General features: G+C 44.6%; 1 protein-coding gene and 1 long non-coding RNA gene across 19 annotated transcripts in view; one reads left to right on the top strand and one right to left on the bottom strand.

Moving 5' to 3' along the window:
• Positions 1–2,151, bottom strand: part of LOC118498166 — a 9,547-nt gene extending 7,396 nt beyond the window's left edge. Inside the window, exons 1-2 of the long non-coding RNA XR_004900686.1 lie at positions 1,617–2,151; positions 1,192–1,334 (exon numbers count right to left, since the gene is read on the bottom strand). This is a non-coding gene — a long non-coding RNA (uncharacterized LOC118498166). The remainder of the gene's footprint in view (positions 1–1,191; positions 1,335–1,616) is intronic.
• The window catches only part of TPM3 (tropomyosin 3), a 27,976-nt gene extending 3,703 nt beyond the window's left edge, over positions 1–24,273 (top strand). The window contains exons 1-9 of one of the 18 annotated variants that reach the window (XM_028502497.2): positions 2,102–2,325; positions 8,739–8,872; positions 10,393–10,510; positions 10,625–10,695; positions 11,914–11,989; positions 12,876–12,938; positions 13,106–13,175; positions 14,192–14,270; positions 22,948–23,628. In XM_028502497.2, coding sequence (XP_028358298.1) covers positions 2,194–2,325; positions 8,739–8,872; positions 10,393–10,510; positions 10,625–10,695; positions 11,914–11,989; positions 12,876–12,938; positions 13,106–13,175; positions 14,192–14,270; positions 22,948–22,951 — 747 coding nt within the window. In that variant the 5' untranslated portion in view covers positions 2,102–2,193 and the 3' untranslated portion in view covers positions 22,952–23,628. Of the gene's footprint in view, positions 1–2,069; positions 2,326–8,738; positions 8,873–10,392; positions 10,511–10,624; positions 10,696–11,292; positions 11,369–11,913; positions 11,990–12,875; positions 12,939–13,105; positions 13,176–14,191; positions 14,275–15,005; positions 15,210–21,680; positions 21,814–22,947 lie in introns of those variants that run through there. The other 17 variants (XM_028502493.2, XM_028502492.2, XM_036015387.1 and 14 more) reach the window with 17 other exon arrangements.

The following is a 24,273-nucleotide window of genomic DNA, read 5'->3' as shown; positions in this document are numbered from 1 at the left end:
TAAAGGGAAGAGAGAAGAGAGTCAATAACTGCATGTTTATACAGGGAGTTCTGGTTATCTGAGAAAACTTGCTGGAAAGCATACGATTTGCTAGGCTTGCTTGAACAAAGAAAGGACAAGGGTATGGCAAAGTTAGTCCAAACGTTTGTTCTTTCCTGAGTTCATCTAAGATTCTCTTTTTTTTTAATTGTGGAAAAATGTATATAACATAAAATTGGCCATTTTAACCATTTAAAAATGTACAGTTCAGTGGCAGAACGTTCACATCGCTTTGTTGTATAATCAAGTCTAAGGTCCTTTCAATACAAAATGAAATCAGAAATGGATTAGGGTAAAATAAGGCCAAAGAGGAATGCAATGCTTATGACATGGAGTCATTACACCCTATTTTTAGTACAGGAGATGGAAGGGATGGGGAGAGGAAGGACAAGGACAGACCTGTTGATATATTGTTGTGTTGCTGGTCACCAGGAAAACAATAGCACTGGATACCATTCCGCCCATCCATCATACTTTTAAAGGCTGTCAGTCAATCCACCTGTTTCCCTGGATCAAGAGAAGATTGTCCGTCTCTTCAAATCTAACAGTCTGAAGAATGCATGGTGTTCTCAACACCCACTTTGGTTTGCCTAAAATGAAGTCTACTTTTTCACTAGTGCAAAGGGTAGTACAATAGTACCCCCTACTGACCAGCACTCAGAGGACATACTTCTCCGAAGAAAGTTGGAAAAACCCTTAGGCTATCAGGGTAGAGTTTACTGAGGCTCAGAACCCTTCTCTACCTTCTCAATTCCTGGGCTGGAAATCAAAGTATACAGGTTACTCTACCAAGAAAACTAATTACTGAGTCGTTTCCTCTGAATAGTCTCATTGCTCAGTATTTCTAAAAGGAGATAGGAAGACAGAATCTCCAGAGGGAGTATCCTCAGAACCAGGCACTGAGGGCAGCAACTATCTTACCTACTAGTTCTTTTAGGGGCTAGGATTCTTAATTCCAAATCCTACTCTACACCCTAATTCTCTAGGGCAAAAGAGAGCTGCAACAGAGGAGAAATTTATTACTATTAGTTATCAGGAAGGTAGGAAGATGAAGACAAAATTTTCAAGTCTGTTTACCACTGTGCTTTGAAAAACCCTGCATGGCAGTGCCGTAGGGGCAGTTTCTAACTCATAAATAGCTCCTTGGAGTACCTGGAAGCAGAAGTTGCAGTGAAATTGGTGAAGGTTATAGCACAGAATGGAGGCTCAGTCCCCCAGTACAGTTTTCCAGGTACTCATATTTTGCTGTTGCACAACAGATCTGGTAACGGTGACCCATCGCAGAGGATTCCTCCCTGATAAAATAGGGACATAAGATCTTCCTCACCCAGAAAAGGAATTGCAAGCAATGACTAATTACCAAGTCTCAAATCATTTAAGGAACGGAGGAGCTGGCAGGTTGGTAAATCGCTGGCGCATATTGACTCTATAAAGTAACAGGAGAAAGGCTAGTATTCTAAACAGAAAACTTAAGTTCATAAGTGATGCCAAACAGAATGAGAAGTTTGCCAACTTGCCCATCTCTTCCACACCCATACTTTCCTTCACTGACTTTCAGGAGATGGGAGAGAACCTACCTGAGCTGGGTTTAAAAGGAGGTTGCTGAGTTGAGGCTCTTTTGAAGTCGAGGCCCAAAAAGTCTAAGGTTTTTTTTAGCATCTGGTTTTGGAGCCAGTGTGGGATGAGTGGAAGCAGAGGCTTGCAGGATATTTAGAGTATAGAACTACAGGATGCCCTAGTGGATAGGTGGTGCTGGGTCAGCAGTGGCGGGGGGTATGGGCAGTACAGCAGTTGACCAACCATCGTAGGCAGCCTGCCTGACCAGTGAGGCTAGACCGTGCGCCTTCGGGTTACCATGGTAGCCTTCCTTCTTCCCAACCCCGCCCCCCTTTACTGGCCTAGGGGAAAGCCCGCGAGCGTCGCCTAGGGCGACTGGGAGGCACCGCCCCTTGCTCCTCGCCGCGAGGCTCCCTCCAGTGGCCGACCATCCCGCCTGCCTGGCGGTGGGAGGGCGAGGCAGCGGTGACGTCACATCCGGGCGTGGGTGAGTTCCGGTATTTCAGGGCGGAGCAGGCGGAAGTAGGGTGAGGAGCGGCTGCAGCGCCGAGCGGAGGAGGCAGGAAGCTGAGCGGGACCAGAAGCTGGTTGGGCACCATGGCCGGGATCACCACCATCGAGGCGGTGAAACGCAAGATCCAGGTTCTGCAGCAACAGGCCGATGATGCAGAGGAGAGGGCCGAGCGCCTCCAGCGGGAAGTGGAGGGAGAAAGGCGGGCCCGGGAACAGGTACCGAGAGAGCAGGGCGCGTGAGGGAGGAGCAGGCGCTGGAACAGCTGGGACACAGAACTGGGTCCCTTTATTTGCAGTAGAGTACAGCTCTCAAGGGGATTGTAGACTCCGGGATGAAGTTGGAACCCGGAGGATGGGTGGGGCTTGGCTTCAACTGCACCTCAACTGGGCGAGGGGGAGCTGGGTGCTCGGGCAAGCAGCCTTGACCTCCGAAGGAATTGAGCCTCATGGGGCCTGGGAAGTGATTTTTCTCTTTTCCAGCTCATTCATTCAGTCCCTCGAAGCCGGGCGCGGCCGGGGGGAGGGGCTCAACGGCCTCTCCCTCCCCCCTCCCTGCAAAGAGGTGGGGGCACTTTGCTCTCCTTTGAGGTTTCCGGCCCAGGGGGTTAGAGGTGGGTTTTTCTCAGGTCTGGGGATGGGCAGGGCCTAAGATATTGTGAAAGGGTGGGGCTTGGGGGTGGGAACAGCCGGAAAGCCCCCGGCCTGGCCTGGTGGCAGCTTTTCCGCTCCCTCCTCCTGCTCAGGAAATGAGGCAGCAGTCGGCCGAGAGGAAGCGCGGCGCCCTCCCTGAAGGAGGTTGAGGCCACAGCACCGCCTCCCATCCTCCGGTCTGGGGCCCTTTCCTCTTACTGGGAGCCCTTGCAGCAACTAAATGCACTCTCTCGATCGACTTGAAGCGAGAGGGGAGGGGGTGGTACTTCACCCCATACGTTAGTGCAAATGTACGAGCCTAAAAAACTGGCCCTACCTATGAGGACCTGGAAGGCAGAACGTTCTGCCACATTTAGGCCTTTTTTGCTGAAGTGTGATTGATCAGTGCAAGCTGAACCGGTTAAGGACACTTCTTCCAAGCAGAGCTGATAAGCGAGTATGTGTGGCAGAGAATCAGATGGAGTGCCAACTTCTGTCAACGTTTCTGGTTGACAGGGCACTGTGGTTGATGGAGAGAGACTAATGAGGTCCTAGGGAGCTGTAGTAGTGTTACTTTCCTAATTACCTACTAGTGCCTTTTAAATTCAATAAATATTTGTCAACGGAAAGTTGGAACATAAAATGTTGATGTAATGAATGGTGATTCTTGAAACTGCTTTCTGTTTAGAAGTGATGGAGTAGTTTTAGTGAGCTTAAGATTTTCCAAATTCTAGCCTGCAGTCTAGTGGGTGGAACTGATCTCCTGAGTTGAGGCTTTGGTTTTGGAGGATTGTGAGGGTGGAAACTTGCTAAAATTTGAAGACCCAGTGAAAGAACTCTTATGGTTTTATTGGTAATCTCTGTTGTTTTTTCCCTTGGTAGGGTTTTTTTTTCCCCCCTTCTTTTTGGCTGCTGCTCTGGGGAGTGGCTGGGAATTAATGTTTTTTTGAGGGGGGAAAAGGGTGGGGGCAGCTGCCCTCTAGGTTAATGCTTAGAGATTGTTAGAATACTCATTTCTTTCTATAATTGGGCATGGAAATGCTGGGAGCTTGTCACTTTTTTCTAAGTGGATTTTCCCTCTGTTCATTTTGCCAGTAACTTCTAATTATCAGCTCAGTGAGATGGACTGGCTCGGTGACTTTATGACTAGTGACACTGTCTCATCTTTGTTCTGGAGACTAGATGCCCTTAAAGGGGAAGAGAAAGGGTGGCTGAAGGAAGTAGCCATAATTGTTCAGCTGCAGCCTTAGGCTCAACGTTTAAGTATAAGTGTCCTAGGAAGGGTCTAGGATGGATTGATATCTCATACACACATACCACGCTTCCCAGGGTTTGGTAATTTTCCTTGTAGGGAAATCTGGCTCTCTTTTTCACCTTTGTTGATTTTGGGGTGACAGCCTCAGATGTTTCTTCAGCGACTCTCTCCCTCAGAGCCTGTCACATTTTCTTACTGAACTGAGGTCTAGGGAGGAAGTCCTCAGATAGGGAAGTAGGGTGATAGTTAAATATTTATGAAACTTAGTATCTTTTACTCCCCAGCTTGAGGGAGTCTAATCTTTTGATTTCCTGCTCTAGTGAACTCTGAACCCCTCCTGAGGAGGAGACATCTGTGAGAAGAGTGGTGGTGGGGCTACCTGTTACCCTCTTAGGACATTCTGGAATGTGGGTTTAGCAGGCATCTTTTTCTGGCACAGGAAGCTCTGCACATCCCTGATGGCATGCTGTTAGTGAGATTGTCACTTAAATATTTTTTTTTTTTTTTTTTTTTTTAAAGATTTTATTTATTTATTTTCAGAGTGGGAAGGGAGGGAGATACAGAGAGAGAGAGAAACATCAATGTGCGGTTGCAGGTGGTTATAGCCTGCAACCCAGGAATGTGCCCTGGCTGGGAATCGAACCTGCGACACTTTGGTTCGCAGCCGGCGCTCAATCCACTGAGCTACGCCAGCCAGGGCCTCACTTAAATATTTTGATAGTTGCTTTGTGTGAACATTCAGCCCTTTTTGGGAAGCTGGCTGACTCTAGGCTCCAGAGTTGTTCTGGGGTCCATCTTGCCTTCCTGCTTTGTCATGGAGATTGACCTTTTATAATGTGGCACCTTGTCAGACCTACTTTCAATTTTTTAAAAATTTTATTACATTGATTTGAGAGAATGACAGGAGGGGGGGCAGGGGAACATTGATTTGTTGTTCCACTCGTTTATACATTCATTGGTTGAGTTCTTGTATGTGCCCTGACCAGAGATTGAACCCGCGACCGCGACCTTGGCCTATCTTGATGCTCTAACCAACTGAATTATCTGTCCAGGGTCTACTTGCAATTTTGAGTCTCCTTTGCTGAGCTTAAACAGATGGCAACATAATATTTAAATGCAGTCTTTTTCCCTTATCTTCCTGCTCCTGCCCCCCCACCCCCATGGTGGTGTTAAAAATACAGGGTCTGGCACAAATAACACCCCTTTCTTATTACAAAATCTTTGATTACAAAGTTGTACGCATGTAATTCTGTAACATAACAATATCACTCAAGCACACCATAGAACATTTTAGGTGAAATGTTCAAATTAAAACTATAAAGTATTATACCCATATTATTACCCTACTATATTCAAGTAGGTGTTACTTCTGCCAGACCCTGTGTATGCAATACAAAATTTACCATGTTTTAGAAGATTTTCTTTATTTTTAGGGAGAGGGGAGGGAGAAAAACATTGATATGCAAGAGAAACATTAACTGGTTGCCTCTCACTCATTCCCAACTAGGGACCTGGCCCGCCAACTAGGGACCTGGCCCGCCACCTAGGCATGTGCCCTGACTGGGAGTTGAACCAGTGACCTTTTGGTCCTTCACCAACGCTCAATCCACTGAGTCACACCAGCCAGGGCAAAATTTTACCTTTTCAAGCACTTTTGATTGTACTGTTCATTTTCCGTCTGTCCTAGCCTCCCATGGTGTTTGTCTCTTCTTTTTGTGGTCGAAACACTTCAGGAACGCTGTTGAGGGGGTCAGTGGGCTTGGAGCAGGAGCTTCAATTCTGGCCTTATGCCCAAATTCCTAGTTTTTAGAGGGGTTGGAATGTCTGGCTGTGGTGGGCCTTTTTCTTATATGTGGGGTCTGGAGGGCTAAGCGACAGGTTTTATCACCTGTCTTTGGTTCACATTTGCTTTCCTGCTGATTACCTCACTTTTCCCTCCACTAGAGCACACACTCATAGGGGAGAGGCAAATAGCCCTTTGCTCTGAGTGCCTCCATTTAGACTCCACCTTTGTTTACTCTGGGGCTGATAGCTCTGCTCCCTTCCAGCTTGCCTTCCCCTTGGTGAAATTAAAGTCCCCAAGGACACGGTATCTCCCCGGGTAGATATATTTGTGAACACAGTGAACTGGAGCAGTCCTTCACTCTCAGGGCTCAAGCCTGACTTCATTACTCATTTCCTTTGAGTTTTATCTGTGGCTTTTGTCTAAAAAGAGAAACCCCAGAGTAGCAGAACGCCAGATTTAGGCTAATTCCCCCTCTGTCCTTGGCCCTGATCTACCTCCTAGCACCAGTGCCCTGTTGGTTTTGGTTTCTTGCCTTAAGGGGCGTGGTGTGCTGGGGGAACTTCTTTAGCGTGGAGGATGGTAGTATTTAAACCAAACTCATTTCACGACTGAAGCTGGTGTCAGCCATCTTCTCTTGTGACTGAACTGCTGCTGTTTCCCTCCCTTTCCTCTTGAGACCTTTGCTTCCTCGCCAGCGGAGAATTCTGTTATTACCTATAGGAAGGTCCTCGGAGTGTATCCTCCAAGCTGGGGCAGAGGTGGAGGCCTAAAAGATCGAAATCCCATCTGGCGTGTTACACCTAGGATGATTAGAATAGCATAAAACTTAATGTTTCCTGGGGCCATGTTTCCCATTTTGGTTTCCAGAAGTTAGTCCCGTTTGGTCTCTTGGCAGGACTCTGACAGGCATTTTGCGTAAGTCTGGTTTGAAGGAAAAGTCTGGTGTCTTTCCTTTCTCTTTAAACATAATAACAGATCCTGATTCAGCAAAGCTTTTGTTTCATTTTAAAGAGAACTGATCCCCTGGGGGGGTGGGAATGGGAGAATAGCCACTGCACCCCAAGGGGCATGTGTGTCTCTGAAAGCTTGTACTGGGACACCCATCCCATCTTGGGTTCTGCTTTTGACACAGGCTTGTTTAATGTGTGCATGCTCTCGCCAGGGCACCAAAATGTGTTTTCTCCTCCTCCCTTTTCAGCCTTGAGAAGAATTCTATTGTCATTGCTGATTTGTGGGAGAAACTGCCAGAGCCAGCTTGTTGTCATGGAAATTTTGCACCCTGCCCCCATAGCCTGTTATCTTCTACTCCTTTTGGGTAACTACTGGTGAGCTGGAAGGGGACTGAGATACATGACTCTCCTCCAATCTGGGTTTGGTTTGGTTTGGTTTTTAGTTCTAGGCATGGGGTGGTGTGAGATGAATTATACTGGCCGTGCTTGATAGGCTGGCCTGTTCTTGCGATCATGACTTTCTGGGTTTGTGGGGTGAAATGGGTGTTGTCCTAGGAGACATCTGCTTTCCTGGAAGAGACACGGCCAGAGGATACTTATCTTTGTGGTAGTTTGAATTGTATAGTTAGAGACACAAATGGTTTCTTAGTACACTCAGCTTATGTAGACTTCTTGATTTTCTTTTCCTATAGGTTGGTGGTTATATATTCATCTCGCCCCTGCCTGGTCCCTTGAATCTCCCATGTTTGTATTTAGAAATTTTGTGTCACATAACCTGATTCTTAACAGGAGTCTTTGGGCTATATCCTTCCCTATAGGGGCTAGTGGCCCAGATTATTTCTGTAGCTGCCCCCACCCCTGACTGCCAGGAGGAAATCAGGGTAATAGAATTCAGGCACAATCCGGGCTGTGGAAGAGAGATCGTGTTTACCTAGCACTTGGATAAGCATCTGAACTGGGTAGCATGCGGGGCAGATTAAATTCTTCTATGGTTGTGGCAGTCGGCATACTTGCCACCAGTAAAGGTGTGGGGAAGGGAAAGGCAGTCATAGGAAGAAGGCTTTTCTACCAGTAGAACTTACCTACCTGTGGCTGCCTCCTTTTCTTGTTTCTCATTCCTTTACCGAGGAGGAGGCATGGGATTTCTTGGACTGTAGTCTATGTTTGATTACAGGGTGGAGGCGAGGGAGAGGATTGCCCTAAACTGTACTTGGGGGGCGAGGCCACGAGGCTAAGGGGACAACTAGTAGAACAGAAAGTAGTCAAAATTCAGAAATTGGAGGCTTGGTGGTAGACATGGAGAAGACATTCTCTTGTCCCCCAGTTCTTTTTGAAATGTCATCAAAGGTGGTAATTTTAGCCAGAAGAAGCTCCTTGTTGTCAACTTTAAAAAGGTAGGGAGTAGTAGATACCCAGTGAACCATTCTTTCACTTTCTGATTTGGAAGGTTATTTTGGAAACATCATTCTCTTGGCTAGTCATCCTTCTGCTGGTGTGTTAGGGTAGGGTATTCAGAGGTTAACAACTTGAGTTAAGTGCAAATTAGTAGATAATCCAAGATTTCCTGTTTGAGAAACCTTGCTTGTTTATCCCCCCTTTTGAGACACTTATAAGAAAGTCACTGAAGTGTGAGAACACCTCTAAGGCAGAACTCAGACAGTAGGAACCCTTCACTGGCTACCGTTTCTGACACTCTGGGTGATCAGGAATTTCACCTGAGTCCAGGAAGTGGGGTACTGACACCGGGCCAGACAAGGAACTGAGTTTTAAAACACTCTTCCTATGTACATCCAGGAGTTCGTTGATGGAAGAAGGTGGGAAATGCTGTGGGTGTGTGCACATGTGTATAAAATCATGTCTGCCAGGTCTGACATCTGAGAGCTGAGACAGGTTCTACCCTGACTCTAGCTTCCTTCGTGGTAGTCAGCCCCAAACTTACTGTCATAGTTAGTTCTATCCTTTTCACCATGCCTCTGCTTCCTTTTTCTATTCTTCTGTTCGAACACAGGCTGAGGCTGAGGTGGCCTCCTTGAACCGTAGGATCCAGCTGGTTGAAGAGGAGCTGGACCGTGCTCAGGAGCGCCTGGCCACTGCCCTGCAAAAGCTGGAGGAAGCTGAGAAAGCTGCTGATGAAAGCGAGAGGTGTGTAGAGGGGATTGGTGAAGTGTGCATGTGTGCATTTCAACAGAAATTTCATAATGGCTGTAATCAAGATTTCCTTATAGATCTGCTTTTTAAAATAGTTAGCTATCTTGCAGGATCCTCATTCCTTCTGTTCTGCATATTCTCTGCACTTGAAGACAGTAAGGGTTATAGGGACCCTCTTGGAATTGGTTCCTTCTGTTCCGCATATTCTCTGCACTTGAAGACAGAATAAGGGTTACAGGGACCCTCTTGGAACTGGTGTTTCTTTATGAATTGATTCTTAAATGGGATCACTAGGATCACCTCCACTTACTGAATCTTAAGCTTATTTATGAGATTAGTCCCTCTAAAGCAGTGGTTCTCAAAGTGGGATTCCACAACCAGCAGCACCTGGGAATTTAGTAGAAATTCAGATTCTCAGCCTCTACCCTGATCTGTGAGTCAGGAACTGGAGATAGAGCCCAGCAGTCAGTGTTATAAAATGTTGACCGCAGCTACACTGTTAAACACGTGGGAGTCAGGGATGGGGATCACTGGGGGCTTTTAAAATATCAGAATGCCTGGATCCCACTCCATTTCACTTAGAATCCATTGTGAGAGGGGCCCTGGCGTGGATGTTTTTAAAGTTCCTCCAACAATTTTCATGTGTGCTCAAGGTTGAGAAGCATAGTCCTTGAACCAAAGCACAACTCATCTTTGTCAAAAATGGACACTTGGCTGCTTGCCATATGTGACTGAAAGTAGAACAGAGGTATGTGATGTCTTGCATGGGATCAAACAGGCTTTTCAGAATTCAAAAGGCCCTACTGGGAGTACGTTAACACAGTGCGGCTGTGAAAATGAGCAAGACGGCCCACTGTGTATGCTCTTACAGAGTAGCGTCCAAATTACAGAAAGTAAGGAAAACAAGTTGCAGAACAGTGAAGCATAGGATTCCTTTAGGCAGTGGGAAAGTGGGGATGAGGTTTTTGCATCCTATCTATGCAGAATACTTCGGGAATGATTGAGAAGTGACTGCTTCTGATAAGCAGGACTAGAAGTGGAAAGGCTTAACTTTCACTTTATACCCTTTAACTACCACTTAACTACTTAGTTTTTTGCAAATGTGAATTATTTTTATAAAAGTTTAAAACAAAATGAACTAAGGTGGGGGTGTTATGGGAATTCTTTTTGAGTGGCAGAGAGGAATGGCCTTTTTTTCTTTCTTTCTTTTTAAGATTTTATTTATTTTTAGAGAGAGGATAAGGGAAGGAGAAAGAGGAGGAGAGAAACACCAATCAGTTGTCCCTTGCATGCTCCCAGCTGGAGGACCTGGCTGACAACCTAGGCATATGCCCTGACTGGGAATTGAACCGGCAACCTTTGGGTCTGTGAGATGACGCCCATCCAGCTGAGCCACACCAGTCAGGGCGAGATGGTCATTTATACTTGCAATTCTGTGTCCCTTGGGGTGGAGCTGATGACAGATTCCTGAGAGTGTCGGTGCCACATTTGTCCTTACTGTTTGTTTCTCACAGAGGTATGAAGGTTATTGAAAACCGAGCATTAAAAGATGAAGAAAAGATGGAACTCCAGGAAATCCAACTCAAAGAAGCTAAGCACATTGCAGAAGAGGCAGATAGGAAGTATGAAGAGGTAAGACACCCTTGTCCTCCCTTATCAGTGACGTCGGCGCTCTGAAGAGAACTGTGAGAAAGGAAGTAGCTCTTCCTTTGCTTTGCTGACCTGTACCTTGGTCTTCTCCTGTAGGTGGCTCGTAAGTTGGTGATTATTGAGGGAGATTTGGAACGCACAGAGGAACGAGCCGAGCTGGCAGAGTCGTGAGTATCTTGCTCCCCAAATCTTTACCCTACAGTCTCTCCCTTCCCCTTTGGCTTGGGCACTAATGTGAATAAGCTAGCATTCATTCAACCTTGTTAAACAGGGCCTAGAGAGTGGGCATTGTGTATAGTCCTTTTATAGGCCCTATGAATGGCTTTGCACTTTTTCACTCTTGACTAGTGATGGGATTTTTTTATTTCTTGCAGAGAGTGTTTATAAATTGAGGGAAAATAAAGACTGGGGGTCTGTTTCTCCTTGAGGCAGTGAAGTTGCTGCACTGACTTTAAGGTCTGTCTGTTTTTACCACTTTGCCAATTTGCTGGGGAACTTGAGGGCAAGGGCAGGCATGAGTAGCCACCCTGTTGGCACCTTCTGGGCCTTGTGTAACAAAGTGCTGGTGCATATGTATTTGCGCTTACCTTGCATTCCCCTCTCTTCAGACATGACATATCATGACCATTGTGGTGTTTTCTTCCCATTTTTTGAAAAAAAAAAAATTTTTTTTCCGGTTTGCTGCTTGTTTTGCTGTGTTCCCTTTTGACCTTTCTCCCTCCCCACAACCTGGCTTGTGCGATCCCCGTGACTATCACTAACAGCCGTTGCCGAGAGATGGATGAGCAGATCAGGCTGATGGACCAGACCCTGAAGTGTCTGAGTGCTGCTGAAGAAAAGGTACTAACCATTAAACCCACAGAGAGGTTATATGTATGGTGTGGTTTTGGTTTTGTTTTGCAGCTGCCTCCCCTCCACTGGTTGACTTGTTGAGTGCTTTCTCATCTCTTCATGGAATGCTCCATTCTTTTTCACTTCTTGGCATCTTTCTCCTTTTCTTTCCTAGTTGCTTCACTGCCTCTCCACAGGGTCTCTTCCTTTGGGCAATTTGGGGGACTCTTGGGTTGGGCATCTGTTCCTACCTCCACCCCAGGTAGAAGTTATCACTTGTTCTTGGCAGTGATTTCTCTCAAGAGTTTTCTTTATTGGTATCCAAACATTCTGAGTCGGAACCCACTGAGGATCCAGCTCCCGACATGGTCTGTGGCAGAGGGGGGAGGGTTGATGCTTGCTCCGATTATCTGGGACTTTCACTTTTCCCTGGTATGCCTTCCAACTCTTTCTACATTTAGGTTCAATTCATGTCTGTGTGTCTCTCTCTCCCTTTTTTTTTTATTCTTTTCTTCTTCCCCTTTCCTCTCCTGCGGTATGTAAAATATTCACAGTAAGTGTTCTGAGCTGGAGGAGGAGCTGAAGAATGTCACCAACAACCTCAAGTCTCTTGAGGCTCAGGCGGAGAAGGTAGGGGCTGGTTTGTGAAAGTGACAGGCTTTGGGGGCCTGGGCCCAGCCCTACACTTTTTAAAAAAGATTTTATTTATTTATTTTTAGAGAGGGGGGAGGGAGGGAGAAAGAGAAGGAGAGAAATACAGTGTGTGGTTGCCTTTTGCGTGCCCCTTACTGGGGACCTGGCCCGCAATCCAGGCGTGTGCACTGACTGGGAATCAAACTGGTGACCCTTAGATTCGCAGCCAACACTCAATCCACTGAGCCATAGCAGCCAGGTCCCAGCCCTACCCTTAATGAGAGACTGGAGAACCTCATTCCTTACATTATCTGCTGAGCAGTATTCTCTTCCCACATACCCATACCTACCTTCTATCTGGATTCTGGGTTTAATGCTAATTCCTGTGCACGTTGATTGCTTTAGTTAAAATAACCTCATGGTCTCAGGTTCCTGACGGTTGTGTTCTCAGGCTCATACTGCTGTGCCAAACGGCAGTAATCATGGGTCCTGATAGGTTTTCTAGCAGACAGATGGGGGCAGCAGATAGTATCAGATGGGGACCTACTAAGCCATCAAAACGTAAGACTTGTCTTTATCATCATGAGAGACTATTTCAGCCATGTGGCTTATGGTATCACAGCACCTACTCGTTAAGTAGGTTGATCTGAATAAGATCAAAGCGTAGGTCCATTTAAAAAAAGGGTAGCATGGCTCTGAGGACATTGATTAGTGAATTTTAAGGACCTGTTGTCCAGAAATGGGCCTTGCTCTTTCTTATGGACCAACCGTTCAGCACATTAAATTCCAAGATGATATTCAATGTAAGAGTAAATGTGGGGCCGGGGAGGGTATTGTCTGTGTAATTTCTAACTCTGAAATTTTTATTCTAATTATCTTACAGTACTCTCAAAAAGAAGACAAATATGAAGAAGAGATAAAGATTCTTACCGATAAACTCAAGGAGGTGAGCTGAGGGGAAGCACCCAAACATGTAGAAGTATATAAGGCTTTACGTAGACTGCCTGGCTTTGGTTCTGAAAGGTATAAAAGTAGGCAGTGAAGAGATATAGACATCCTTCTCTTACTCGTTTTGTTCATCTCTGATTCTGACTGGTTTCATATTTCCCCTAGGCAGAGACCCGTGCTGAGTTTGCTGAGAGATCGGTAGCCAAGCTGGAAAAGACAATTGATGACTTGGAAGGTATGGAGCCTGGGAGAGGGATTAAAATATGGAAACATAGAGGAAGACCTTCCCACTGACCATTTTCCCTTTTCCCTGGACACCAAGGGGAGCCAGTACTGACTGGGCATGCGTCCTGTGCCCAGTCACACCTAGCTGGAGTGGATCACACCCTGGAATAGAATTGGCATTCTACATTTAATCTTTTCCTTTAGTAAGACCTTACCTAACATTCTAGAATTGGCATTCTTTCCTTAGTTACTGATAGTGGCTGCATTTATCACTAATTTAGTAGTCTTAAATCTTTAGATTGAAATGATAGCCATATTTTGGGAAGGCAACGAGAACATGTGTCTCTCCATGGCTTCTTTTGGCAATTCTGGTCACCACTCAAGTTGTGGGGGACCTCTGCAAGAGAGGCAGCTGTGGAATAACCATGTCTCAGAGCTGACCGATGCCAGGGGCTTGCTAAATACTTGCTGTCCCCACAATTTGGCAACCGTGCCTGCTTTAACAAGGGTAAAATGTACTTTGCTCTGACAACTATGAATTATGCTCCTCTGGTTGACTCTGGGTAGCAGAATATTCTTTGGGAGAGTTTGAGGAGGCAGCCCGTAGGACAGAGGGGCCAAGAATACTGGTCATCCTGGGTAGCTAGAGAAGCGTCTGATATTCTTGTGTACTTACTCTGTTTTTAATTGTTGTTAAACTAAGCATTATCGCTGCTAGAGATTGGGTTAACTAGATTGCAGTGGTAACCGCCTAAGTGCCTTTAGTAATAGGAATTTCTATGACTATGTCCAGGTTCTCAACCCTTGTTACAGTCGATTAGAGGTGTCAAGAAGTCCAGTTTGTCCTGGGGAACAGTGGATCTGAAAGTGGCCAGTAATGGCTGCTGGTGTAGATGTGCTCTTAACTGTGGTGTTAGACCCACAGTCACACTCTCCCTAATTTCTAATGATTCCCTTTCTTCATCTGCTTTTGATACCTTTCACTCTGTCCCCTCGTTCCTCCCTGTGGTTCCTGTGCCTGTCCAGATGAGCTCTATGCCCAGAAACTGAAGTACAAGGCCATTAGCGAGGAGCTGGACCACGCCCTCAATGACATGACCTCTATGTAACTATCTGACAGCAGATTGGGGCTGGGACCTTGGCTTGTGGATGGGCGGGGCTATGGACTATGCATAGTATGCTTTGGTTTTATTCTTTGGACACTAGACTCCCCACCCTTATCTTGAAAACATTGGTGCTGGTTACTTATTGGCAAAGCTGGGAACGCATCTAATCTTGGATCATCGTCATGTAATTTGTATTCATAGTGCCTTCACTAATACACTGACTGATTTTACTGTTTCTCAAATCTGGTCTTCTCGGAAGGGATACTGCCGAAGGTTGAATCATGTCATTCAACTAAGGAAATATGGCCTGGGAGAACCAGTGACTTGGGCCCTGGCATTACGTAACAAAACACAGGCTTCCTGTGTATATGTGATTTGTACCCTGATGCCAAAATTTAGAGGAAACACCCAAAATTGGAAAGTCAAATTTACCTACAAGTTGAAAATGATTCTCAAACTTTAGTCCCAGAGCAAGCCAGGTAGTAACAAGCACCAAAAAGAGTTGTTGGGAACCTCACCTGTTTGCCGTGGATCCCTGATCTTGATGCTAATCTGCCTCTTTGTGTCTTTCCCACTAACCCTGAAAAGCAGCCAAGTGACTCAGGCTGTAGTGTCTGGCTCTCAAATCATTCCTATTGCTGCCTCTTCCTTTTTCTCTGCTTCCTTTCTCCCAAATTGTTGTGTAGATTGATGCCAGTCCTTCTCACCTAGAGTCTCCTTACTTTTTCACACAGATAACTTTCCACCGTTTCTGCTCTGTTCGGGATCTGCCCCCTTCTCTGCAGGGAACCCAACACCCCACTCTCACTCTGGATTCCCTTTGGGTCAGCCTGACTCATCCCCAAGGCATTAGGATGGGCAGGGGGCCACAAAGCAACTTATGTATTGTTCACCCCCACCCCGAATTAAAATGTTAAGCTGCTGGAAGCTTCATGCCACCCTGCACTTGGTCATTGACAAAGCTGCAGCTGTCCCTAAGAAGGAACCTTGGGGTTGTGATATGGGGAATAGATATCATAGGCTCTCCCTCCTCTGACTTACATAATCAAAGCCACTTTTGTGTGTGTGTCTATTTCTTTCTTGACATTTAAACTCAACTAATCTGAGTCTATCAGAGTAGGGGGTGTGAAGAGGCGCTGTAGTCTTACTCTTCAGGCTGAATAAGACGATCTAAATCACAGGTGGCAAACACGAGGCCCGTGAGCCGAATCCGGTCCTCCACGTCATTTTATCTGGCCTGGCACCTTACTTCTACCCAGCGGCAGTGCCGAGCTCTCACTTAATTGTTAAGGAGTAGTCACATTTATACAGCCCTAAAGTTACATTTGGCCCTTTGAAGGCAGCCTCAAGGCTAATGTGGCCCCCAGCAAAAATGAGTTTGACACTCCTGGTCTAAATACTTTACTTCCAGGGTCCATTTAAATCATGCCACGTGGAATGTTCCATCCTCTATTCAGGTTCTCCTCCTTTGTTTGAGTAAGGGCAAGAAACCACTGAAATGCCTCCTGATACACATTTTCTACCCTTTACCAGTGGTTCAAATGGTGCATCCTTAGAACATGTGGTGGACCCAAATATATTACCACTAAAACTAACTAATTATTCTATCCCAAATCTTAGAAAAACACATAATGGATAGAATTTTCAAGTTTTACATTTTTCTTCCTGAAACCATTCTTGGATATTTGAGGCTTACTACTATTAGCCTCCTGCTATATGCTAGTGGGCTATGAGACAAGTGAAAAATTATTATTACTGGAAAAACTGAAACAACTGTCCTGGCTGGGTTGCTCAGTTGGTTGGAGCATTGTCCTGATGCACCAAGGTTGTGGATTCCATCCCTAGTCAGGGAGCATGCAAGGGTCAATCTATGGGTATATGAATGGGTGGGAAGTGGATCGGTTTCTCTCCCTCCCTCTAGAATTTTTAAAAAATTTCTAAAGAAAGAAAAACTGGAACCTAAGCATACCCTACCTAATATCAAATAGTGTGCATGGGTGGTAATGATTTATTGCGTGCATTAGTATGGTAAATGTATATTATGGAATTGAAGATCAGCACTTTGGAAACTCCTGACCAGGTACAGACAAGTAGAGCGGTTTTCCCGTATCTAAAACTTCAGGTTTCACTGAATTTGGGTTTTTCTTCAATAGCATTTCTTCCTGCCACACAGCCTTTGAGGTGAAGGTACAGATTCAGTTATTCCGCTGACACTTACTAGTATCTTCTAGGCACAGTGTGTTAAGGTGGGGACACCATTCCTACTCACAGTTTGTTCAGAATCTAGTAGGGGAGAAAACATATGAAGCAAAAGATACGTTGTTAAGTGCCATGAATAATAAAGTGCTGTGGGAGGTGATACGGGGAGGTGAATGACTCTTTTGGGGGTGTTTAACAAAGACTCAGGGAAGGAGGCATGTAAGAGGTACTTAATAAGGAGGTTAAAACTTGCCCCTCACTTTTATTGGGTTCTAAAAGTTCGGATTTTTGACAAGCAAACTTTGAGGTGTAGTGGACATGGAACATCTCAGTCAAAAAGAAACAGAAGAACAAAGGCACAGAGACGGGAAGGACACAGTATCTGTAAAGGTGGACATACAAGGGACACGTGTGTGTTGAAATCAAGCTGGGGGCTTAATCTTATTTTATAAGTTGGGAAGTCACTGGAGATTTTGGACATGATATGTCCAGTCTGTGTAGCATATGAGAAGAGTTAATTTGGCAGCTGAGTATGAATGTATTGGGGGGGATTATACACACGCGCGCGCGCACACATCAAAGTAGACTGTCAAAGTGATCCATTAAGACAGGGATTCTGAAATTTCACTTGGAGACTTGCCATATTCACTTGCCACCTACATTATTATTTTCTTTAAAAATTTACTCTTGTCTTGGAATTTGTTTTATTCTTACTCTACGCAATTCTAACTTGAAATCAAAGGTTTGATGCGTGCTAGTGTTTTTGCTAAGGCACATTAAAGTAATACAAATTCACAAGTGCATGCTGCTTGACACCTTCTCACCTACCACTAGCAGTGCCCGTACACTTTGAGAAATATTAGGTTAATTTATTGCAGTTTTCCCAGAGACGAGACTCTGAGCTAGAGTAATGGTGGTAAAGAGGTGGCAGTGGAGACGGGTATTTTCAAGTGCCTGGCCACCAAATGTGAGCCAGAAAAGTCAAGGAGGGCTGGTTTTAAGCATAGAAAATGGCAATGGTAAAGGTGTAGGGAGGCCCCGTGGTACTAGTTTGGGGAGGCGGGGCGGGGGGGGGGGAGCAAATACATTTGAAAAACTGGTGAGTGTCCAGGTGAAACACTCCTGGGGCTTGTAGGAGAGGGATTCATGTGAGATTTGGGAATTTACAAAAGTGACAAGACAGTTTAGGCCATGGAAGTACATTATAACCCTAAAAGATAATTGTAAATGTAAAAAGAAGAATTAAGTAAAGAGGAAAATCTAGAGGAGGAAGCCAGATAAAATTGGTCGAAGGGACAGACAGAGAATGAGTAGCTTTGATACTTGACGAAGTTCAAGGCTGGGTGATTTCCAGTGATTCTCAACTTTGACAGGTTAAGAAGGCAGATAATGAAGTAAGATGTTGTCATTGATACTTTATTAATTTGAAGGGTACATTTTGAGCCTTAAGAACAAGGAGAGGAGACTGATTTCAAGGAGCAAAAGAGTGAGTTGGTGGAAAGTAGATACTGGTTACATATGGCTGTTGAGCATTCAAAATGCAGCTAATACTACTCAGGGGCTAAATTTCTAATTTTATTACTTTTAGTTCACCTAAATATTATAAGCCACATGTGGCTAATGGCTACTGCGTTGGACAGTACAACTCTAGATGTTTCAGTATTTGGGCAGGAGTTGACTTTGACACGCAGAAAGGCTTCTTAGAAAGGAAAGGAGAGAATGGGGAGGAGATAAGGAGAAAAGTGAAGTGTTATTCCTCTGATCGCTCCCATCTTTCCCCATAGCCATGACTGGTATAAGCAAGGGTAGAGATCTGCAAGCCAGGGAAGCTGAGTAAAATTTAAAATACTGTGTCATGTTAAGTTCACTTATTTAATACTCTGTATCCTGTGATACCTAAGCCTAGCCAGCTATGGGAAAGGGGGTGAGGCATCATTGGTAATCTCAGAGTAAAGTGTTTGACCTCTTAACTTTTTCCTCTTTTCTTAATTTGTAAGAAAGAACCACAGTCTGATAATATGTTTTCTTCACTTCCTCATTATCATTGTTGGAATGAAGAACCAAAAGTGGCCAAACCCCAAGTTACCTGCTGGGTGGAACTGACCTGTTACTTCACGAAGCCTTATCTTAGCCCCACCCAATCTCCCTTTGGTGTGGTATCTGAATACTCCCCAGCCCTAATATAGGGGGAAGGGAATGAAAACAAAAGCAAAATTTGTTTGTTTTCACTTTCTTTGAACTTTGAGGCTTTAAAGCTGATACAGCTCCCTTTACTCTGAGCCTCTCACCCCTTTTATAGAATGAAATTGACCTAATTTCGATGATGAAGTCTAAGGCTGTCTAGCGTTCATGAGATTGTTCCCTAATTAGGCACAGCTAAAATGAACATCAGACCAAATGGATTCTATGGATTGCCCTTTTTTTTTTCTTTTCTTTTTTTTTTTTTTTAAGATTTTATTTATTTATTTATTTATTTATTTAAAAGATTTTATTTATTTATTTTTAGAGAGGGGAGGGAGGGAAGGAGGGAGGGAGAGAGAGAGAAACGGAGAAACATCAATGTGCGGTTGCTGGGGGTTATGGCCTGCAACCTAGGAATGTACCCTGGCTGGGAATCGAACCTGCGACACTTTGGTTCGCAGCCTGCGCTTGATCCACTTTGGTTTGTTTTATTTTGCTGTTACCAGAGAACCAAGAACTTTAATGAGCTGGTATCTGATCCTGAGTTTTTGGTCACTAGAAAGATAGTAGAGTTAGAAACTTACTAAGTTCTATGAGAGAACAACCACATTTACCTTTCTGACCTCATGCAAATGTTAGGGAACTGTGCGTTCTGGAAATGAGTCAGGCAATAAAATGCTCCCACTTCTCTATTTCTCCTTTAAATGTATTGAAACCTTCGTTGCCCAGACTATTTTGAGGGATAAGATTGTGATTATACCTTCTTTCCAAGACAGGAGTGGTGGTCACACTAACTGGGATACGGACACTACAGAGGAGTTAGGCTGCACGTGGAATCTATATGTAAGGGGTGTCCCTGTGAATAAGACAGATCCAACTCCAGGCCTCATGGAGCTTGTAGACTATATAATGTTTCCAAAGGTGAACTTTTGGTATCATGATAATTAAAGCCTGCCCCCACACATTTCCAAATTTCCCTTTGTGGGGAGAGGAGGGGCAGTGTCACTTATATTGAGAACCACAGGTTTTTTTTGTTTTGTTTTTAATATAGAAATCAAAATTCTTTTATTTTATTTTAATCATTGTTCAAGTACATTTTTCTCCCCCCTACTCCCATTCCAGCCCACCCACCCAACCCTCCCCCCTTCCCCCGAGAACCACAGGTTTTAAAGGGCAGTTCAATTTTAAAAGTTCACTCTTAATTTCTGCCCCTTTATCAAGCTATTATCTTTGAGTATTCCCTTCTAGGATCTTTTTATACATACATACATACATACATACATACATTCTGTTTTGGTAGTGTACATAGAGTGGAAACTATTATTGGGTCCATAGTGGCCTTAGCTTCCAGGTGGAGCTGGGGAAACCTCAGCCAAGAAGGGAAGGTGCCTGAGCAGTGCCTGTAGTCAGCCCACATTCCAATTGATTTTACAGCAGAGAAGGGGGGGGGTGTGCGCGCCCCCCCCCCCCCCCCCCATATTGAGACCTTGAGATAATTTTGAAACATAGGAAGAAACGTGTTTGTGAACTTCAAAGGCTGATACTAGTAGATTAGGAAAGAGTTTAGCCTTCCTGTCCCCAAATTTCTGTTACTCCTCTGCTGGTCAGATGCATTTGGATTCTTTGTAACCTCTCTTGAAGGTGTGCTCCAAGTAGAAAATCCAGACAAAGCCAGGGGATTTGAGCACTTAGTTACTTGTATTGGGAATGCTTTGGTTATAAGAAACAGCATACTGGCTGGCGTAGCTCAGTGGATTGAACACGGGCTGCGAACCAAAGTGTCACAGGTTCGACTCCCAAATCAGGGCACATGCCTGGGTTGCAGGCCATGACCCCCAGCAACTGCACATTGATGCTTCTCTCTCTTTCCCCTTCCCTTCCCTCTCTAAAAATAAATAAAATCTTTTTTAAAAAAGAAACAGCATAACAGTAGCCAAAATAAATGTGGGGTTTATTTTCATTGTATAATTAAAAGTCTAGACTTGAGCAACTATAGCCTGATATAGCTGGGCTTTCTGTGATTCTTTCATTCTTTTAAGGTTGAAATATGTAGTTCTAGTCATCACTTCCGCGTTCAAAGGCAAGAAGGAAGGCTACAAATTTCCCAGAAACTCCCAGCAGGTTGTCCCCTGCATCTCATTGGCCAGAATTGGATCACATGATCTCCCTTAGCTGCAAAGGAGGTTGAAAAAACAGAATTGGATAGTCTTGATTGGCTTGTACCAGTAATTCACCTTCCCTGCAGCGGGGCACACTGTTAACCCCAGGGAAGTTGGACCCTGACCAGTGTGGCTCAGTTCCCGGTTAGGGCATGTGCTTGGGTTGCGGGTTTTGTCCTAGGTTGGGGTGTGTATGAGAGGCAACCAATCAATATTTCTTTCTCACATCCATGTTTCTCTCCCTCTCTTTTCCCCCTCCCTCTCCCCTCTCTAAAAATTTAAAAAAAAAAAATTAAGAAAAGGGAAAGATGGGTTTTGATTGAATTAGCCAGTGTTGTGGGTGGTCCATTCCAGCACCCACAAGAAGCATTAGAAAGTGTAGGATTAAGTTGGTGTAAGGATATTCGTCCCAATCTACCACTCATAATGCTGTATTAAATGTTTTTACAGAAAAAAGGATCAACTGTTCACTTCGGTCCTTTCCAACCCTTAATTATTGCAAATGTATTTCTTATACTTCAACTGTATTCTTTTCTTTGCCCTGTTTCACTTGTCTCTGTTCCTCAGCCCAGGGGATAAATACTGTGAAGAAGATGTTTTTTCTCCCTCAAAATGTTATCCTTCCAACTTCTTGGTCTGATTTTTTATTTTATTCCTCAGTTGGTCTTTCCATCAACTGACTGACGATCTCAATTGCCCTCTGTCTGAATTCTGCTTGCATCCATTCTGCCTCACAGATGCATGTTATGAATGCCAGCTAGTTGAAAGTCTCCCAATTTTTGTCTGGTACTCTACTAACCTTCCCTTTTTCTCTTTCTCCTCCTCTTTCTCCTTTCCTCTTGTTTTCTCTCCTTCCTGTTGCTGCTGCAGAGCGTCTCTACAGCCAACTTGAGCGAAACCGCCTGCTTTCTAATGAGCTGAAGCTAACGCTGCATGATCTGTGTGACTGATGGCAGGGCTCCCTGATGCCCATTAAACTGAGCTTATCGCTCACACCACTGACCTGGACCCCAGCAAAAAAGCTGATTGTCTTTTTAAAAGTTACTAAATTGCCCTAAGCAAATTGCTTTTTCATTGGGGCAGTTAGAATATTGGTGACTTCCTAAGAGTACTGTGGGTGATAAAAGGGAGGGGTCTGAGGGATTGTAGTGAATGTTCTGTTCTACACCCTTATTTGCTGCTTGTTCACTTGTGTACTGAATGTAGGATGTGTCGCCTTGCATGGATGTTTTCTAACAATAAAAGGAATGACTTGACAAGGTGTTGTAACTGCTTCATCTGAAGGCCCAGTAGTGGGCCTTTCTGATGGTTCAAAAAAGGGAAGGGAAGGAAAAGGGTATGGAGTATTGATGGATTTGTGTGTCATCTCTGAATTGAAGATTCGAGTATTTTCTTACCTCCCTAGAGCAGTCACAGAGGTTTGCTTTCTGGGCAGATGAGATTTTCTAGGATGTGTAGCTGCTGATTTTCTTACTGACATTTCCCTCTTGCTTTTTCCTGATTTTTTAAGTAACTGTGTCACAGAGTAGTTCTGGGCAAAAACCTGGCAACAGTCTCAAGGTTTTGCTTATACATGTATGTTGGTAGTATTCTTGGCTTTGTTTTCTTTAGAGATTATTTAAATTAACTATGGGGGTTCTTTTATTTATCCCATCAATTATTCCTTTCCTCTCTACCTTTTGGGGAAAGCTTGTAGTACATGAAACTCCCCCTGTATTCTTTGTAAGTTGAGACCCTGATGTTTTTACTGGTAGAAATGTACCCACCCTTATTTTCAATGGTTAAGCCCCAGTGAGCCTATTCAAGTAGGTATTGTTCTCTGGGTGAAGCCTTAAGGGAGTGGATGGTTGATGTTTAAAGCTGCATCCTCTGAAAGCTGTAAGGCTTGGTTGGGTGTGGGAGGGAAAAGAAATGACTGATAAGGTTCCCAACTCCCCCTGAAATACAGCAGCATCTGCAACTTCAGTAGGTTAAGCCTGAGGCCCTGCAAAATGGACTGATGCAATAGTTCACTTCTGAGGCTGAGAAGGCAGCTGCTTTATTAGCCCAGCTTCCCTGCAACAGGAGCAATTCTCAGAGTGGGTAGATCTTGAAATGTACTTCTGATTTTGTAATGTCTCTCCTTTACCCCCATTAGATAAACTGAAGTGCACGAAAGAGGAACACCTCTGTACACAAAGGATGCTGGACCAGACTCTGCTTGACCTGAATGAGATGTAGAGCACCCTAGTCCTGCCCTGCCGACGTTCCTCCCTCTGACCCCGACTCCGCCTGAGGCCAGCCTGCCAGAAGCTGACCTTTAAACTGAGGGCTGATCTTTACCTGGAAGGCTGCTTTCTCCTTTCGCTTCCCCCTACCCTCCACTCCCTACCCCCACCCCCACCTAGTGTCTTTTTCGCCAAACTTTCTCTGCCTCTCCCAGAGATTCTGGTTGGGCTAGAGGCTGAGCACCTTTGGGAACAACATTTAAGGGAATGTGAGCACAATGCAAAGTGTCTTTAAAAGCATGTTGTGATGTGCAGATTTTGTATTACCTTTTTTGTTGTAGCAACCATTTGTAAAACATTCCAAATAATTCCGCAGTTCTCAAGCAGCGGTTTAATCCCTTTTTCACTTTTAAAAGATAATTTCTCAACTTCATCCATATTGCCCCCTCTCCATAGAGGAGGGAAAGAGGGAACGGCCTGCCTTATTGAGAGCCAAACAGAGCCCAGAGAAAGACTCCACTATGGGGGGGGGGGGGGGGTCATTGCTTTGTGCAGAGTACCTGCCAAACTGGAAAGGTGATTCCAGGAGGAGTTAGCCAAAAAAAAAAAAGTTCAGGTTTCAGCTTTAAGGTATTTTTGGGCAATTTTTTTTTTTTAATCTGAAGTGACCAAATTAAAATGGTGATGCTTCTCTGAGACCCAGTCCTTGTCTCATCTCTACCCCCTTCTCAGTGGTTCACGAAGTGGATCATGTTGAAGCAACCAGTTATTTGCCTCCTTGAAGAAAGAAAATTATGTTTTTGCCAATGATTTAGCCATATGAAATCATCTCATCGCCCTTTTCTGGGTCTGAAGCTGCTGTGTCTAAAAGTGCCATCTCATTGTGCTTCGCATCAGTTAGTGCTGGAGAAATCTTGAATAGTTTATGTACAAAACTGTTTTTAAATTTTATATTATTTTGGAACTTTGCTTCTTTGGGGTTGGGGCGCACTGGCCACCCCATCTGGCTGTGAAAGCTCTGGGACAGTAGTGTGCTGATCTTTAAGTTTCTTTCCTTACCCAGTACCCCCCCTTATTGGTGAGGTTTCTGTGAGGTCTGTTAGGTTCGCATCCTGCAGCTTCCTGGCTTAAAATGTCCTCTCCTTTGGTGTGGTCTCTTTGGGGGCCGATTGAGAGAAAGAAAAACCAATAGTACAACTATTTTGATACTGAAAATTGACAAACGTCTTTTTAAAATAAAGAACCAGTCCCTCCAA

Source organism: Phyllostomus discolor, chromosome 14 (genome assembly GCF_004126475.2).
Source record: "Phyllostomus discolor isolate MPI-MPIP mPhyDis1 chromosome 14, mPhyDis1.pri.v3, whole genome shotgun sequence".
Taxonomy (NCBI): Eukaryota; Metazoa; Chordata; class Mammalia; order Chiroptera; family Phyllostomidae; genus Phyllostomus; species Phyllostomus discolor.
Note: the sequence above shows the minus strand (reverse complement) of the source record. Positions and strands in the feature narration are given on the sequence as shown.